Here is a 19,468-nt window from a genome sequence, read left to right as displayed (position 1 = left end):
GGGGGGACTACCCTGGTGGTCCGGTGGTCTCGGATCCGCCTTCTGGTGCAGGGGACAGGGGTCTGATCCCTGGTTAGAGAACTAGGATCCCATGTGCTGTGGGGCAAGTAAACCAGCACACCACACCTCCTGAGACCACACGCCACAGCCGGAGAGAGGCGCGCACACCGCATCAAAAGATGCCACAGGCTACAGCGAGGACGGCGCCACGCTAAGACTAACAGCATAAACAGACCAGCCAGTGTTAGAGACACAAGGCGGGCTGGAGAAGGTGACCGGGCTGGCCAGGAGGGGCCAGGTGAACTCGTATGGCCTTCAGAAGGGAAAAGCTGGGCTTGATTGAGTCCTGAAAAGTGTGGGCCAGCAGGAGGTGTTCGATCAAAAATGATGGGGAGTTTCTGGGGCAAAGCAGGGTCTGCCTGGCTCTGCCCTCTCTACTCGGTGCCCTTGGGCAGGACTTCACCTCTGAAAACCTCAGGTGAGTGGACAGCGAGATCTATTGGGAAGGACTGAAGACTGAAACAACGGGCATGTCCCACCCACAACGGATGGACTGCGAGGCGTGACTGAGCGTGAGGGGGGCACACGCGCATCCAGAGCATCTGCTGCAGCTGGAGAGAGACGGGAGGTGAGGGAACCCCTCCAGGAAAACGTTCTACACGGAGTGGATCAAAGAAACGTCCTCGCTCTGGCAGGACCACAAACTTAGGGACACACCAAAGAGATGAGGTTTCTAATCAGGCCCGACAGCTCTCTAGGTCACGGAAAGCAGCTTAGACCAAAGGTTCTGAGACTCAGCTGCTCACTCGGGTCAGCTGGAGAGCTTTGAAAGTCCCAGTGCCCAGGGGAACCCCACACAGACCGTCTCGGAAGCTCTGAGGGTCGGACCCAAGTTCTAGGAGCTCTCCCGGCGGTGCGGCTGAGGCTGAGTGCAGTGTGTGTTGGGGACGACGTCGACGTGACAAGTTTTCAGAGAGAGGAAAACTAGGTCGAGCTGCCTGGCTCCCCTGGGTGGTTCGGGCGGGGGACTGGGACAGACATGCTCATCTTTCCGGGAACAGGGGAGGCCCTCATTTCGAGATTCAGGGCTGTGACTTCCAGGACTGCTGGCCGTCTCCAGTGGCTAGACGCGAGCCAGCATCGCCGTCCGCCCCTCCTCCCCAGTGCCGGCTGCGGAGGCGGCCTCGCCGCTGCCCGGGGCACTAACCCCCCAAGTCCTACCTTGCCAGTGGACTCGGTGCCCCGCAGGATGCACAGGTACACCACCAGCCAGGCCAGGATGAGGCACAGCGCCGGCTCCCACTGCACCGCCCCGCTCTCCTGGATGGATGGCGAGATGTTGAGGGTCTTCCGGTACCAGAAGTACTGCGTGGACGAGGCCTTCTCACACTCCTCGATGTAGCCGGTGCGGTTGCCATTCAGTGGGCACACGGACCACGGCAGGGGGTCCTGCGGGGTCAAAAGAAACATTACACTCAGAGGTGCGGGTGGAGGCCAAAGGTCGGGGTGGGAGGACGGGAGGCGACCCTGAGGGGAGGCTCTTGGAAGAGGTCACTGGTCCCCAAAGGGCAGGAGCTCCTGAAGGCAGACCAGGAGCCAAAGGCTGTCCCCCACCCCGGGCACAGGTGGGGCTTGGGCAGAGGGACAGGCGGGCAGGGGCCCCACACTCCCACCAATCCCGTGGGTGTCTGCTGAAAACATCTCGGCTCTATGCTGGGTGGGAGAGATCGAATCAAAGGGACAATGGCCAGATTGTCTATGACAAATGAACTCTGACCAACAACCTCTGTAGCCTCCAGCCCAGGAACCCAAACCGCAGCACCTGCAGTCATCAGCTAGGAGCGGTCAGGACTTGGTCACTGACTGCAGCTTTCTGAACCTGTGTTCCCTCCAACTCAGGACCAAGAAGAAAAAGCCAGAGACCCCCTGCCTAACCAGTCACACACCCAACACAATTCCCCAGTCCTCTGCCTGCCCTGGAGTCTCTGTCACATGCAAGTGATGGGACTCCCTCGTCGTAACAAACTCCGGATAAATAGCCTCTGCTTGCTCTCATCTGGGTGGTCTTTATTTCCACAAGCCCCTAGCAAGGCCCAGCAGGAATAAGACTTGGGTCCTGTCCTTGCTACCTGGGTGGAGACGGGCATTTCCTAACAGTCACTGTGTCTGGAAGTTCGAGGGGACTGCGGTTTGTTCCCACCGCAGCCTTCTTCTGTATCTAAGACAGACGAGCAGGTACTGATGACTCCTGTTAAGCCTGAGTCAAGCTACACCTGAAGCAGTTCCACTCCTGGACTTTGCAGGTAGAGCCAGGAAGGGCTTCTTCTGCATCAGCTAGTTCCAGCTGGGTTCTCTCTCCCTTAGAAACCAGAGTGCCTAAATGGTGCAGAGGGTTGGGTGAACTCCGGGAGTTGGTGATGGACAGGGAGGCCTGGCGTGTTGCGGTTCATGGGGTCGCAAAGAGTTGGACACAACTGAGAGACTGAACTGAACTGAGATGGTGCAGGTATGATGAACATGACCCAAGGCCAAGAGCTAAAGAGAAGTGCTGAACTGAGTGGGGGAGGGAGGGGGGTTAGGGTCCCACCTCTGCTCTGCCAAAAACCAGCCCCACGTGGATCAGATTTCATTAGATAAAAACTCCCCGCTGACAGAAGCAAGTCTAACCCCAATGGGTTCAACCCCTATATTTCACAGGAAACAGAAATGAGCCCCAACAGCATTACCTGATGGGCTAGGGCCACTCTGCTGGTAAGGAGCTGGAGCCCACGTCTGTCACCTGGAAAGTGCTTAGGCCCCTGTGCTGCTGGGACCCCTGGCAGAAAACGACCCCTCCAAGCCGGTTTCTAGCTTTGACCTAAAATGCTTCCAAAGGTGACCACCAGCAACTCCCCTTGAGAGGCGGTGCCCTCTGCCCCTGCCCGTGACCCGGGCTGACCTGTGTCCAGGTCTGACCAACAGGAGGCAACGTGAGGCTGCATGACCTCCTGGCCTCACATCCGAGGCCTTGCAGCTTTTACTTTCACCCTCGTGGACCAGCACCCTGCACAGACCCTCGGGCTGGACTGCTGAGCGAGGCGGACTGGTGGAGAGAAAGGCCGCGTGGAGCAAACCAAAGTGGAGTGACAGCCGGGACTGCGCCCCCATCAGGCGGGGGGTCCCTGTGGACCTGAAGCCCAGACCACAGCCCCCCTGGGTCCGCCTGGCCTAGGGGGGACTGACTGCGTCCATTCATTGTTGTTCAGCACAGCCTGGTCGCCAACCTTGGCTACACAAACATGACTTAAATCACTCAGAGGAAGGGAGGCTTTAAAAACTCTGACACCCAGGCTGCATCGGCAGTGACTCAGGTTTCACTGGTCTGGGTGGGGCCTGGGTCTGAGTTTTAAAAGCTCCCCCAGGTGATTCCAGCTCGCAGCCAGCATGGAGAAGCTTTAAGCATGGAAGGACTTAGACTGACCACTTCTCAGCACCCAGCCTCTCTCCCCCTGAATCACTAGGTGAGCAGGCCGAGATCCCTGCATTCACATGCTTATTAGCCTGGAACTCCCACGGGGAAAAGCTGGAAAGCCCGACTTGGTTGGACCAGAGCACAGACCCCACGGCCAGGCTGCTGCATCCAGCCTTCCAACTTCGCCCCTCTGGAACCTGGGGCATCAGTATCGCAGGGTGTGGTTGTGATTACACAAGGGCATAGTTCTAAAGTGCTGGTGGCGCTAGCTGGCCCGGAGCAAGTGTGAGTGAGTGTCTGCAGCTGGAGGCACGGTCATTCCTCGGGACCATGGAGGCAGCCTCACGGCAGAGGGATGCGGGAGAGGCACATGGACCTGTGAGGGCCGGAATGAATGGCCAAGTAATTTCCAGGAATCCGTGACTTTGACACTTCTGAGGGTTAGAGAATGGTACCCCCTTATTTTATATAGTTTATTTTTGCCTTTGGAAAATGGTCAAATCATCTTGATTTGTTCACACAATGCTTCCACTTTGGGAAAACGGCCTTCAGGATGCCTACATATAATGCCTGCAGCGTGCATGACAACGCCGCAGTTGGAATGGCATCGTGCAGCGCACAGCCTGCCCAGCCACACATGGCAGCCCAGCATGGAGGAAGGGAATGGTCCCTAGGCAGGAGAGCAGAGAGGCTGCCCCGCTGCCACCCAGAAGGTGGAGGAGGGGCACGGTTGCGATTAGTCTTCATGGAACTTAGGCTGAGCCAGGGGGAGGAAGGCAGGCACAGGTGAGCTCAGGGCAGAGTCCGTCCTGTCAGGGCATTTTCCAACCAGATGACCTGGGTGGGGCAGAGTGGAAAGCTATCGCTGGATGTGGATATAGCATCTTCTGAGAAGGATGCCAGCCCTTGACTATTGAGGTCGAATATTCACCCAAGCATTTCTCAGGGCCCCAAAGATTCAAGGGTGTACTCAAATGCTCCAGAGACTGGCCTCACAAGCTGGGGTCAGTTCCGAGTCCACGACCAGGCCCACATAGCTTCTGACCTTGCAGACAGGGTCTGGCTCGTGAAGGCCTGGCTCAGTGGCAAAGGGGCAGGCATCCCCCCAGGGGGCTCCTGTCTCCCCATCTTTCCCCGTCTGGGAAGAGGCTGAGGTGCAGGAGGCCGCATGAAGAGGGGCCCTGGGAGCGGACAGACAGACTCTGAGGAAAAGATGCGGACACAGGCCACGAGGGGAAGCTTTGGACACTAAGACCCACCCCCTCTTGGTGTGGAATTAGGGTCCTCTCTTCGCCACAAGCCCCAGTCCCTTCCACATTTTCTACAGTGAGCATCACCTAGGGCTACAGTCAGAAATGCGTGTTTCAAATGCGCATCTTCAGGTGGTTCTTCTAGAACTTTTGCAAACACAACAAGGGACCCGGCTGGGGTCAGAAACCTGGGAGGACACGTGATGAGAGGCAGGAGGTGGGGGGGCGGGGCACACGGTCACGCTCAGTGGGGGGCCGTCCCCATCAGCTGTCCCTACAGGTTCCCCCGGCCCAGCAGGCAGCGGGTCTTGATATTCTGGAGGGGGTCACATCCTTCAGACAGCGCCTGATGAGATCTGGGGGCCTGCTCCCCCAAAATGTAGGCACACATTGCACACAACAGCAGGGGTCCACAGATCCCTGGCTTGGAAGCCCTCTGCTCGGTCCGGGGTGCCTGGCCGCCCCTGGCCTGGCGCGGCGCCCTTGAGGCCGGCGCCCCTCGCCCCCGCCCCCTGGGCCCTGCTGCCGCCCGCGGCCGCTCACCTGGAAGGAGTGGAAGAGGTACCAGAAGGCCCAGGCGTTGACCACGTTGTAGTACATGCAAAGGAAGAAGGACACCACCACGCTGGCCACGCCTGCGGAGACAGGACGCGGGGCCCTGAGGAGCGCCCGGAGCCAGGACACTCCCGCAGGGCCCGCTCGCCACGGCAGGGCCAGCTGTGGGGCCTGGCACCCGCGAGCGCCCTCTAAGGGTCGGTCTCGCCTTCTGCCGCCCTCCCCGCCTCCTGGGCCGTGAAGCCGGTGGCGCTCTTCTAGGGGCCTGACAACTGCAGCGCGACCTCAGGCCCACTTCGCAGAGGGGAAGCCAACACAGCACTTCCCCGAGGCCACGCCACTATGAAGCAGTGGAGCTGGGATTCGCGCCTCGTGTCACTGATGCCAGACGTCACAGCTGCCCGCTCCTCGGCCTGCCTACAGCGGGGTCGCTGGCGCCACACCCTGCTCGGTGGTGGTGGGGAGCAGGCTGGGAGCAGTGTCAGGCGTGGAGGGGACGGGGCTGCCCCTGAGCTGAGCAGACCTGCGGGGAACCAGTCGGGGTGCCGGGGGACCCGGAGCAGAGTGTGGGGGTCTGGAGAGCCAGTGCACGCCTCCGGGCCGAGCCCCTGCTCCGGGACCTCTCCTCGGGCCTTCCCTACCCCACCCCGCCTTGCAGAGCTGGCTGGTAAACATTCACCAGCATCCCCAGCTGGCACCCACATCTGGTGTTTTTCCTATTAGGCCGCAAACGCTGCCTCGGAGGAGCCCTCTGTGATTGACGGCTTGGGCCCATCCTAAAACCACACACCTCTATGTTAAAAATTAACAGCCGTTCAAGACGAGGGGGCAGTTCCGCTTGGATGTGTGAGGCCTCTGGACACACTTCTTCTGCACCTGAGATGAAGTTATGTGCCAGTTCACAAGTGTCCTGTTCCTGAAACTTTCCTGTGTTTTCCTGTTCCCCTTTCTGCCTGTATGTGTGTGTGGGTGTGGGTGTGGGAGAGGTGAGCAGAACAGACCGTGGCCACTGCTGGCCAAAGTTCGTCCTGCTCCCAGGGGAGCCTGGCACACGAGGGCCGCGCTGGGCAGACAAAGATCCCACGAGGGCACCCCAGACACTGGCTCAAAGTAACTCAGGAGGCGAGAGGGAAGGCAGTACCCCTCTTGCTACTCACTGGGCCCCTACTTCCATGCACCGGGGATATTAGCAGCACCCCACAAGCCCTCTGGTGTGATGACGATTCGTGAGCTCAAACTCACACAGGCCAGTGCCTAGCACTGGTGCTCGCTGATGGGGGGAGACGTCAGTAATTAGCAGGAGCCCGTGGTCCCGCAGCGGCCGGTGGCAGGGCCCAGACACTGGGTTACAGTGTCTTGTCTTGGGCATTTCTTTCTTATGTGTGTGTACAGCTGTCCAGGCCTCACACATCCAGTGGAACCGCCCCCTCGTCTGACTCTTTGAGACCCTCTGGATGGTAGCCAGCCAGGCTTCTCTGTCCATGGGACTTTTCAGGCAAGAACACTGGCAAGCCATAAGTAGCATGAGTTAAATCGCTCAGTGGTGTCCGAGTCTTGGCAAATACCGGAGTGGGTTGCATTTTCTCCTCCAGCAGGTATTTTCAACCCAGGGATGGAACCCACATCTCCTGAGTTGGCAGGCAGATTCTGTGCTGTGGAGTCACCAGGGAAGCCCTACTTCCCTGTTCCAGAGGGGACTGAGGGGTGCCCACTTACCGACGCCGCTGAGGTAGGGGCTGACGGTCCTCCAGGCCCCGATGCTGCCCTGGCGCATGCGCTGCCCCACCGCCAGCTCCAGGTACAGCAGCGGCATGCCCTCCACGACCAGCATGATGATGTAGGGCACCAGGAAGCTCCCTGCAGGCGGGCAGAGACAAAGCTGGGCCGTCACCCGGGGCTCCGCCCGGGGACCCCCACACACACCCTTCCTCTCCACCACCCCCCCACATTCTACTCGCCACTTCCTTCTCCTAACTTTCCCTTCATCCATCCGTTCTTAAACACAGTTTTAAAATATATTGTTTACTTTTGGCTGTGGTCTTCGTTTACTTTTGGTCTTCGTTGCTGCACGCGGGCTTTCTCTGGTTGCAGCTAGTGGGGGCTACTCTCCAGCTGCAGTGAGAAGCCTTTAGTAGCTGTGGTTCCCCGGGGCGCTAGAGTCAGGTTCAGTAGTCACGGCATAGGGGCTTAGTTGCTCTGTGGCATGTGGGATCTTCCTGGATCAGGGATCGAACCCATGTCTCCTGCATTGGATTCTTTACCAGAGACCCACCAGGGAAGCCCCATCCATCCATTCCTGAATTTTCCCTTTTCCCCAGAATCCATCCCTCCACCTGTCCACTCGTCTGTCCTTCCATCCACCCATCCTTCTATCCTTTTACCTTTTGACTCACCGTGCCACCCACATCAGTCCTTAATGTCTCTAAATACTTCCATCCTGCGTGGTAAAGTGCCCCGTCCCAAGACCCTTGAGCGCCTTCAGTGCCTCAGCTGCCCCCGCCCCTCTGCCAGAAGCCCCGATTCCATTTCTACTAAAGCAGCTAATGGCTGGTCAGAGCCCAGGCCGCTGAGTGGTTAACTGTTCTGAACATCGCCCCTCGATCCGGCCAGACAGCCACCCACCTCCACGTACTTCCCTTGGGCTTTTCACGGGGCCCGCATGGTGCCCCACAGCGGGTGTTACCCTAAACAGGTGCCTCACTGAACACTTAGTCTGGGCCAGGCCCCGAGCTGAGTGTGCGGAGGATAGGAGAATAGCAGCCCTGCTTCCTGCCCACGAGGGGTCACCCAGGCAGAAAAATTTCAGTGGCCTTATGATTGTCAAGAACCACAGGTACTCCGCAGGGCCTATGTCTTCAGAGACAAGGCCGGGGCTTGATAGGTATGTGTGGAGACAAGGGCTCCCCAGTAGACAGAACCCAGGCCACCGCCTCCCTTGAAGGAGCACTTCTGTTGTATATATGTCCATTTTATACAGTGGCCCTTGTCCTAAATTTTCATTTTAATAACAGGTTACCAAGTGGCTCAGTGGTAAAGAATTGTCTGCAATGCAGGAGATGCAGGTTCTATCCCTGGGTCGGGGTGATCCCCTGGAGAAGGAAATGGCAACCCACCCCAGTATTCTTGCCTGGGAAATCCCATGGACAGAGGAGCCTAGTGGGCTCCAGTCCACGGGGTCGCACCGAGTCAGACTCGACTGAGCGACTGCACACCACCACCACTGTGACTAGTGCAGATTTGAGCCACTGGTTCCCCAGGCGCCATCTGCAGACGCGGACCCTTGGTGATGGTGGGGAGCAGGGGGAGTGAACAGAGCCAAGAAAGGAGCCCCCCACCCGCAGACACATGGAAAGGGGCTGGCAGCCTGCTGGAGGGGGGCCCCGGCCCAGCCGCCCCACTGTTTCTGCTGTTGGTCCCGTTTCCTCCTCCAGATGCCCTCGGACACCTCTCCCCCAGCTCCTGGCTCCTTGTCAGTGGACCTGAAACAACGTTCGCTGGGAGAGGAGGGCAGGACTCTGAGTGAAAGAAAACCCTGACCCTACAGCTGCAGGGATTAAGGGCTGCTTACACAAGGAACTGGCTCTGGAAGTATCAAGGTAAACAGAATACATATGTTCACAGACACATCTAATACTCACAAAAATGCTCCCTTGGGGACTGGCCTGGTGGTTCAGTGGTGAAGAACCCGCCTTCCAATGCAGGGTCCTCGGGTTCACTCCCTGGTCAGGGAACTAGGACCCCACATGCCGCGGGGCAACTGAGCCCGTGGGCCGTAAGAAAAAGATTCTGCGTCCCGCAACCCAGGATGCCGCGCGCAGCTACTAAGGCCCAACCCGGCCAACAGGCTTCCTTTTAGAGCCGCCACCGCACACTCGTGCTGTCCCGTAGCCCACGCTTCTCTCACGACCACTCTCTGGACCACAGCGTGTACATTCCACTAGGACAACGTGCCCACAAGTCCTCATCGGGCCCTGGACGCTTAGGCTGTTGCCGTCTTCTGCCACCGTAAGCAAAGCCTGGTCCGTGCGTTTATCTCCTCGGGAGAGAAATCCCAGAAGGAGGCGGCTGGCACCAAGGCCATGCAGAGCCCCGCCCACCCCCGCCCGACCCTCTCACCTCGGAGAGAAAGGTGCGAGCGTGTGCTCACCAGAGCAGGCCGCACGCCAGCGGGCTCTGCACACCCAGCTCCGAACTCCCTGCTCACATCAGGGCGACGGCAAATCCTGCCCCCTCATCTCTGGACTCTGCCAGGCCCTCGCCGGGCTTCAGCATCTCACCGGCTCCTCTCAACAGCAAGGAGTCCGAGAGGCCGCGGGGGGCTCGCGCCCAACAGACACCATCCGTACAGGCTGTGCTGATACAGCCTGCCTGGAGCAGCCTTCAGTGGTTGTAAGAAAAGCTTCATTTCACCCAAGATGTTAAACAGTAACCACGGGAGGCCTGGCAAGGTCCACAGAACGTTCTTCTCTCTCACAGGCCCTGCCTGATGGTCCACTGTCCGTGGGAAGGTCGGAACTTCAAGGCCTGGCGCCCAGATGGGGATATGAGGGCTCTGCAGCCCTGCCCTTCCTGCGGTGGGTTTTACTATCCTCTCCCATCACCCAACCATCCAACAGACACACAGTCCCAAGTGGATCTGTCTACAACCACTGTCTCAGCAAATGATGCTGGAACAATCCATCCATATGCAGAAAAAGTGAACCTCAACCCATGTCTCACATTCTATACACCGCTCACCCCCCAAAAAAAGGCCCTTAAAACGGACCACTGACCAAACGGACAACCTAAAACTATAAAACTTCTAGAAGAAAACACAAGAGAAAGTCTTTCTGACCTTGGGTTAGGCCTAGATTTCTTAGATACAACATCAGAAAAACTTTTTGTGAAAGAAAATATTGATAAATGTTGGTAAGATATTGGGCTTCATTTTAAAACTGTGCTTCATGAAAGAATTCTGGAAAACAAACCGACAAGCTACGAACTGGGAGAAAGCATCAGGGAAACACATCTGACAAAGACATCCGCGTTTCTTCATATCCAGAATATATATTAATAAAAACTCAGAAATGAGAAAACACGTTCAGAAATGTACAAAAATGAAGACATTTCACTGAAGACAATACATAAGTGGTGTTTGTTAGGAGAATGCATTTTTGACCCTTCATGAGATGTCAGCATACACCGAACAGAATGCCGGCAACAGGAAATGCTGACGATTCCAAGTGCTGACGAGGATTTGCGAATTCCCATACATCGCTAGTGGGAATGTAAGATGGTTCAGCCACTCTAGAAAGCAGCTTGGCAGCTGCTTCTAAAGTTCAGCACACATTTACCGTATGACCCAGAAATCCCACTCCTGGGTATTGACTCCAGAGAAATGAAAACTTACATTCACACAAAAGCCTATACACTGACATTTACAGGGTCTGTATTCACAGCTGTCATAAACTAGAAACAATCTAACTGTCCTTCAGTGAGTGCATGGATAAATAAATCCTGGTGTATCTATATAAGGAAATGGTACTCAGCCAATTAAAAAAAAAACAAGCTCTCCCAAGCAGCAACATGGGAGAATCTCAAAAGCATTATGCTAAGTGGAAGATACCAGATTCAAAAGATGCGACATACTGTGTGATTCCATTCATACGACATTCTGAAACAGGCAAAACTATAGGGAAAAAGCTGTGGCTTCGGGGGCTGACTGGAGTGAGGAGGGGCGGACTACTCGGGGCATGATTGTGGTGCCGATAACACAGCTGCCTGCACTGGTCAAAATTCATGTAACTGTTCACCAAAAAATGTTGATTTTTCTGTATGCAAAAAAATCTCAATAAAAGAATTTTGTTTTGTGATCAGTTTGAGTACAAGCCCACTCAGCAAACCCTCTTCCAACTGGACTATTCCTCAAACTCCTTTTATATAAGAGTTCTGACCCAGGCTCTGTATGAGGAGAGCCTGGCATCAGAGATAAGCTAACAGAGGCCTGAGGCTGGTGAGCCTGCTCCCCTGCATGTCAATGGGGCAAAAGTGGGAGACTAACCACCACCCCCCACCGCCACAGGCGTGCTCTTGGCCGCTCCTGCAGAGACGCGGAGTCTATTTCCACCCGTGGGTCTGGGCAGAGGCCCTGGGACTTACTTTGTCCACTAGAATGTGGGGAAGGGGGCACCATGATGGTTACAGAGCCCAGACCTCAAGATGCCTTCCAGCTCCAGCCTCATCCTTTTGGAGCCCAGCCCTGAGGCCACCACGCACAGGCCACCTGGGGATGAGGGGCCACACGAAGGACAGCCAAGGGGTCCAGCCAACGCGACACCAACTGCCAACACGTGGGGGGCCTTCCACCCCAGCTGACCCACCAGCAAATGTAGCTGTGTGAGCCAGGCCTGATGAGCCTGGAAGAGAAGCGCCCAGCCACTGACAGAAGCGTGAGGAAACCGTGTTAGCTGTGACTTTTTACTTGGACAAAATTAAACAGGTTGACACGTCTCCAGTTACAATGAAATGACCATTTACTTCATTGGACAGGCAGACCTCTTGGAGGCAAACTCGTGGAGAGCTTAGTATAGTGCCCAAGGTTTTAAACTCTTTGAGTTATTCATCTCTGACGGAATCCAGTGCCACTTCCAAAAAAGTGGCATTTCATTTTGTCTTTTCTTTCTTCTGTTGCTGTTCCCTGCTGAACCCTTTTAGGAAGCAACATCTACCGACTGAGGAGGTTCATTCCAAACGCACTAATTTTTGCAACTTTCTTCTGCTGTAAGGTATTCCCTAACCCCCGCCAAAAAAAGGTCAAGTTTACCGTTCTTATATTTTCAGGGGCCTCAGGATCTGTATTAGTATAATGTCTATAGGCCTGATAAATCTTTTCCAAAAATTTAGAAGGGTCTTCACTGGTTTTTGTTGAATTGCTTGAATTTTGTTCAGACTCTTTTGCTTTGGGTCCGCTTTTCAAAGCCCGGCTAGGACGTACTGAGAAGCAACGTTTGAATAAGAGCAGGCCTCCCTCGTTGGGACCCAATTGGTTCAGCTATGATACTGCTAAGTGGGTTCAGCTGTAGGACAGCCTCCTTGTAAGGGGGTCACAATCTTTCCAAATAAACTCATCCGAACCTAGCCAGCAGGTGGTTGGCATTGAGGCCCCCAGGAGACGACGGGGTAACCAAGTTGCCCTGTCCCGGGAGTGGCTTCTGGCCCCAACTGGTGCCTGTCGGGTCTTAGATGGTGATACCAGACCGGGTCCCGGCGTCCCAGCGCTCACACGGGGTTTTCTGGTTGATCCCTTGAAGGAGGGGCTGTCCTGGGCTCAGCTGGAGGAGTTAAGGTTTGCAGCAACCTGTCCTCACTTTCCTTATCATCTTTTTCTTATTTTCTCTGATGTAATAGCACAAACGCTTGCATGTAGAGAATGTCACCATTTCCCCCCCATTCTTCACAGAACAGCCACCCTAAGACCATAAATAGCAATGGATTATCTCTAACTACAAAAGGGTGCCTTTTGGTATCAAACAACCAGGCTGAATGCTGGGCTGGGGCATTTGGTGATTTTAGGAACCAAGCAGAACCTTTCTATTATCCCTGGGATAAGAGGAGGTTTTTGTTTCTTTCTTTTCTATTACTCTCCTCCATGTGACATCATTAAGTATTTTAAGTATCATCAAATTGATTTGGCTGTAAGTGGAGGAACAGGGCCAAACAAAATGAAACAAAAAACCCTAAAGACAATCAGAAAATCCTAAATAAACCTCCAGTTTGGTCTTGGGGTTTTGCATATGCCAACAACGCAGGAGGCCACAGGCGACGTCACTAACACAGCAAGGGCGGCAGTGCCTGGTGCACAAGGCCCCTGGGGCACCCCGCTGGAGCCCCCTGGGGAGGAGACCCTAACAGGTACCGTGGCCACTCGGGGTTACAGTGAAATCACCTTCCACGCACAGCTGGAATCAGATCACTCACCCAAAACACGCCTCAGAGGGCTTTCTTTAGGGACAGTTGAAACATTTCCCATTTTAAAGACAGAAATTCAAGACAAAATATAGACGGCCCATACACATGCTAACATCCGAGAAAGCAGGTGGTCCCAGGGTAAAGAACCCGCCTGCCATGCAGGGGACACGGGTTCCAGGTCCAAGAAGATCCCACGTGCCCTGGAGCCCGCGCTCGCAACGAGAGCCTGAGCACAGCAACGAAGATGCAGTGCAGCCAAAAAATAAATCTGTACAAAAGAACAGAAAACAAAGAATCAAACGAACCAGGTAAAAGTCCAGCAACTCTTTCCTGTCTCCAACAGGGTAGCCCACTCAAATACATTACAACTTGCCTTATTTTGAAGAAAAAGCCCCACACCCAAAGGAAATAAAGTTTCCGGCTGTACACACCAGAGTGATTTACCTTACTATATGAAATCCATCGGATCCCAGATATCAATTCCTAGCTCCAAACGCCAAGCACTGGAGAAGCCAGTGCTCCTTCGGAGACTTTTGAAGCCCAGGTGCACAGAACGAGCGGTCCTGAGGGCTGCTAGGGCCTTACTCAAACATTCCCCCAAATCTGTTACTTACTCCAAGTTTGTGCTCCTGACTGAATGACGGGCCAATTAATGGAAACATGAGTTGCTGGGGCAAGGAATAGCAACTCTAGTTGGAAAGCTAGCAGACTGAGAAGATGGCGGACTCAAAGCTGAGAGTAAGAAATCAGGCTCTTTTATAGTAAGGGGGAGGGCGTAAAGCCAAGCATTTCCTGCTTCCGGTCAGCCTGATTGGGGGCATGGGGGGAGAGCAATGCAGCCAGTTCACTCGTGGCCTCACCAGGATGTTTCTGAGCCGTGAGTGCTCAGTCGCTCAGTTGTGTCCGACTCTTTGCAACTCCAAGGATCATAGCCCGCCAGGCTCCTCTGTCCAGGGGATGCTCCAGGCAGGACTACTGGAGTGGGTTGCCATTTCCTCCTCCAGGGGATCTTCCTGACCCATGGATCGAACCCCCGTCTCCTGGGTCTCCTGCATCGGCAGGTAAATTTTTTTTACCACTGAGCCACCTGGACAGTCCTTCCCGTGAGCTAAATAAAGCTATTTTAGCTTGATGCGTCTTACCCTGGGAGCCAGGGTTCCCAGAGATGGCTCATTATGTATAATTCAAGCTTTAGGCAACATCCCTTTAGTGATTAACTTGTGCTAGAATACAAAGGTTCTTCCCTATTTTGGGCCCAGCTTAACCCCAGGCTAACTCTGCTGGCATCTCTGTGCAGTTCCCTGTGTCCCCCTTCCAGGTGCCCAGCACGTGTTGGGAGCCCAAGAGCTTGGTTGTTACTGGGACTGAACCCAGAATCCCCAGGATGAGCCACAGACGTGTTCTCTCAAGGGACCGCCTGGCCACATTTCCTGACGCCTGGGACCCAGCATCTCAAGCTTACTTGCCAAATTGTGCTTGACACTTTACAGCCTCTGAAACTCCGGATTCTGCTCCATCCAGGAGCACTGCAGAAACATCAAGATCCAGAGACTGAGTGCGTGAGCACACACACACACACGCACGCACACACACGCACACACAGTACAAGGGAGCAGTGGTCGTGCCGTCCGCCTGTCCGTCTGTGGACTGACCCAGTGCGGCTCAGTCCCAGGCTGAGTGCTGCCCAGAGGGCTGTAGCTCCAGGCGTGCCGGGGCCCGCTCACACCAGCTGTTGAGAGCTGCACGTCTCCTCAAACCCCACACTACACTGGACACCACACTTGCCGTCTGAACCCGGCCATTGTGTGGGTGTTTACATCACACACCAGCAAACACTATAAATTAAGTCCTGCTCCTCCTTCCAAAGCCAGCACTACATGAATGGAGCCCCAGTGCCTGGCTCCCAGCAGCTAGTAGCCTGGTGGGGTGGGATTCCTCTAAAGTGTGGAATGCAGTTTGCCCTCTCCCCCAGGTCTCCATGTCAGAATCTCTAAGGGTGGGGCCAGTAGTTCATCAAGAAGCTTCGTGGGCAAATCCGAGATGCAAAGATCTAAGTACCAGGGAGGAGCAGGAGGGGCTTTGAGGAAAAGTCCCATCATCTTACTTCCGAGTCAGGTGTCCCCTAACTGCCCCCCTCCCCGTAAAGGGTAAATATCATATAGAGAAAATTTAGGGGGAAAAAATAATCCACCTTTCCATCAGCCACAGAACCGGTTATTCCTCCATGATCTGAGCGCACGCTCAGTTGCGTCCGACTCTGCGAGCCCAGGGACTGTAGCTCGCCAGGCTCCTTTGTCCATGGGATTCTCCAGGCAAGAATCCTGCAGTGGAACTCCCATGCCCTCCTCCAGGGGGTCTTCCCCACCCAGGGATTGAGCCCGTGTGTCCTGTGTCTCCTGGACTGCAGGCAGATTCTTTACCCGCTGAGCCATCGAGGAAGAGAAAATTTATATAAAAGTCAACCGTGGGTGCACTCATTTTCCACACGTTAGGATGCAACACGTTTGTATCCTGACTTCTTCCCGAACACCACGGCCTTAGACTTTGGCACAGCCGCCAAGGCCTGCTGGCCTCGCGGAGCACAGACTGCAACCAGTCCCTTCCGCTGCCTTTCCTTTGCTCTGGGCCAGCAGCTGGCCTGTAATCTTCAGAATTAACATTCCTCGTGCCCCCCGGCCCGCAGAGCAGCCAGGAAACCAGCCTCCCTGGTCACGGGCAGAGCCTGACGAGAGGAGCGGGACCCTAATCCTTTTTATTCCGGGGAGTGTTTGGGCATGGCCTGGCTGTGCAGTTTATAAACAAGCTCTTTGTTGGCTGGAGGGTGGGGGGTAGGGGTGGTGGAAGCCAGGGCTCTGTGTGGAGGGAAGTTAGACACCCCACTAGAGCTTTTCATGATGTGGTTGGTTAGCAGTCAGGTACAGGATGGGAGTGTAAATACACTGATTGTAGGTGACATCACTGGGCAGTGAGAGGCTCAGGAAAGCCCCCCACTCCCCCACCTCCCAAACTCGGCAGCTTTTCCTCGCAGACCTGCCTTCTTCATTCAACAGACATTGACTGGGCACCGCCTTTGACGCCACCACTTCACAGAGACGGGGGAGAAACTCTAGAACAAAGTGTAGTCCTTCAGACCAAGTGCTGGGAGTGCCCCAGGCTAATGTCCAGGTGGACGAGTAGCTTGAGCAAAGTGTGCAGGCAGAGTGAGTGTTCAGTAAACAAAGAGCTGTTCAGGATAACTGGAGAGCGTGCTGGAAGATGAGGTGAGAACAGGGGTAGGTGCTGGGTGGTCACATGCTCAGTGAGATAGGATAAACTCTTTGGTCCTTGATCTGCAGACACATGACTGAGAGGATGCCACCCAACTAAGCTACATCTGTCCACCCTAGATCCATCCATTCATCCATCCACTCCCCCACCCCCTAATCCATCCTTTCTCCAGTATCCATTCTCTGCTCAACCATCACCCATCCATCAACCTGTCCACCTATCAGCTTAAGTGGACTCTGTACCAGGTACAAGATTTCTTCCTTCTTTTCCTGCGTGTTGAAGGTCTTACCATCTCCCCAGCAACTTATATACACCGTTGACCCTTAAACCACCCTGATTTAACGGCATGAACCCACTTATATGCACACTTTTTTCAATAGTAAATCCAATAATACTATATAATCCCCATTTGGCTGAACCGTGGATCTAGAGGAAATATGGATACAAAGAGCAGGCTGTAAGTTATATGGGGATTTTCCACAGCACAGAGGATGGGTGCCTTCACCCCCATGTCGGTCCAGGGTCAATTATGTTCTACCTCAGAACTACCCCTCCCTACCCGTGTCTACCTGCAGACTATCCAGGTGATGGTGTTGTTAGCAACAAGGGATTAAACAGCCCTGACAGTACAGCTCACCTGACCTGATGTTTGGGAAACGTGTAGCCAGGATACAGGTACTGCGGGTAGGTGTGCTGAACACAGAATGATGTGGAAATCTCATCCTGACAGCTTTCAAAAGTCAATTATCAAGCTGTTATAGCATATGAGAACCCATGCACTTCACATAATTATGATATATAATATACATGTCTTTCAAATTTAAAAAGGAGTCAGAGGGTTAAGATTGCACTATATTAAAAAACCTGTACAACCTTTTGTCAAGTTTTTTTTTTCTTTTTTTTGAGCTGGGAGTTGGGGGTGAGAGTGACTGATGGAGCAGTGTTTTAGTCTTAGTCTTCTTAAATGTCTTAAATTTGGTAAATCCTTTGACCTAACATCTTTCATTGTCCTTTATTGTGAAAAAAACAGCTCATGTTGATTATACAAGACACCACACACGCACACACAGTACGAGGTCAGCAAAAACCACCCAGAGATATCTGTTGTTTTATTCTCTTCGCTATGTTTTTGCTCATTCCCTTTTTTCTGCATTGTTTCAAACATAATTAAGAGCACTCATTCACTTTCCTGCATTGGAGAAGGAAATGGCAACCCACTCCAGTGTTCTTGCCTGGAGGATCCCAGGGATGGGGGAGCCTGGTGGACTGCCGTCTATGGGGTCATACAGAGTCGGACACGACTGAAGTGACTTAGCATAGCATAGCATTTTATACAGATTCGAATCTGACTTCCCTCCCTCTGTTTAATCTATGACGTGAAACAATACTCAAATACTTTTTTTGAAAACACCATCTTAATGGCTTCCAAGAGCACCGTGCGTGGCGTGCAGGTCCCATAACGCATGGAAGCAGTCCCCGCCCCCCCCCTTTTTTTTTGGAAGCAGTCCCCTTTAATTGAGGGCTTAGGAAGTCTCCAACGTCTTGCTCTTATTTAAAGACGGAGGCTATCCTTCTGGTGTCTGCCTTCTCTCAGAACGATTTTACTTAGGTAAAGTTCTAGAAATGGAATACTTCAAAAACTTTTTTAATGCTGAGACTTCAATCCCTATTGCCACCTTGCCTCCCAAAAATGCACTTGGCCTTGTCAGAGGCTCCTTGGCAGGTCCTGGAAGGTGCGTCCAGCTCCCTGCAAGGCGGGGGAATGCTATGTGGGTGTGCGGCTGTCCAGTGAAAGGCTGGGATGCCCTGCGACATGAGGGAAATTTTGCAGAAAACAAACGAACTAAACTGAAATAGAGTGATTAGCCTTCCTGCCTACTGTGGTTCCAAACCCAAATTAATCTTGTGATTAAAAAGTTTAAAAAAAAAAAAAAAAAAAGCCTAGCTCAGGATCATTTTATCCTGAGTTTCAAGTCATGCTGCCAGGAATATGCTTCGGATCTGAAAGTTGTATAACGAGTTTCTGTTAAACAACACAATTTCCTGCTCACTTTTTACACTTAAACGTGAGGTTTACACACTAGCAGTCAGATCATTGCCACTGCTCCGGAGGGAGGAAAAGAGTGTCCCTGACGGCTCCTACTGCTCCTAGCGCGGCAGCCTGACCGACAGGGGTGACAGGGATGCTGGGGGGGCGCTTGGCAGCCCCAGAGGGCTCGGGAGGGAGCTCTGGAAAAGGGCTCCAGCTGTGGACTGGGATGTCCTAGGTCCAATTCCGGGCTCCGTGATTCTGGGCAAATCGCTTCGCTCTCTGAGCCTCAGTTTCCTGGCACGCAACACGGGACCAAGCCCAGCGCGCCCGGGCCCCCCGGCTCGGAAGGGGCGCGCGCCGGTCTGGCGGGGTGGGCGCAGCCCGGGCGCCGGCACTCACCTCCGCCGTACATCTGGCACAGGTAGGGGAAGCGCCACACGTTGCCCAGGCCCACGGCGTACGAGATGCAGGCGAACACGAACTGCAGCGGGGTGGCCCACAGCGGCCGCGTTTTCTCCATGGCCCCCGGGCTCGGCGCGCGGCGCGGTGGGTGCGCGGCCGCCAGGAGCGCCGTACCGCCCGGCTTGGCCAGGGGATGGCCCCACGCCTCTGCCTCTCGCCGGCTTTTTAATTGCTAATCTCATTAACGGCGCGCCCGTCGGAGGGGCGAGGCTAGTAAATGGGTGACGGCGAGCCCCACCCCGCCGCCGGGCCGCCGCGGCAGGGAAGGCGCCCGACACTGCGCCGAACAGGGAGGCGCCCCGGCCCCTCCGGTTCCACGCGGGGGCTGGTGTCTCGGCTGCGAGCTCCGGGGAGGGGCTATTTACAGCGTGGCCACCTGTGTGCCACTCTTTGTGGATGGGGCTGTGAACGACAGATAGCCCCCAGCCCTCCTGGAGCTGACACTCTGGTAAAGGGAATTGCTTCAATGGACTGGACGAAAGAGCCCGTTTTCAACCAGGTTTT

The 19,468-nt window shown here is 54.6% G+C and overlaps 1 protein-coding gene across 3 annotated transcripts in view; it reads right to left on the bottom strand.

Moving 5' to 3' along the window:
* SLC6A20 (solute carrier family 6 member 20) overlaps positions 1-19,157 on the bottom strand; it is a 55,981-nt gene extending 36,824 nt beyond the window's left edge. Inside the window, exons 1-4 of one of the 3 annotated variants that reach the window (XM_070360416.1) lie at positions 18,902-19,157; positions 6,973-7,113; positions 5,245-5,336; positions 1,222-1,449 (exon numbers count right to left, since the gene is read on the bottom strand). In XM_070360416.1, coding sequence (XP_070216517.1) covers positions 1,222-1,449; positions 5,245-5,336; positions 6,973-7,113; positions 18,902-19,022 — 582 coding nt within the window. In that variant the 5' untranslated portion in view covers positions 19,023-19,157. Of the gene's footprint in view, positions 1-1,221; positions 1,450-5,244; positions 5,337-6,972; positions 7,114-13,647; positions 13,756-18,901 lie in introns of those variants that run through there. The other 2 variants (XM_070360414.1, XM_070360415.1) reach the window with 2 other exon arrangements.
* Between the last annotated feature and the right edge of the window lie 311 nt (positions 19,158-19,468).

Source organism: Bos mutus, chromosome 22, assembly GCF_027580195.1.
Source record: "Bos mutus isolate GX-2022 chromosome 22, NWIPB_WYAK_1.1, whole genome shotgun sequence".
Lineage (NCBI taxonomy): Eukaryota > Metazoa > Chordata > Mammalia > Artiodactyla > Bovidae > Bos > Bos mutus.
The sequence above is the reverse complement of the archived record's forward strand: the minus strand, read 5'-3'. Positions and strand labels throughout refer to the sequence as shown.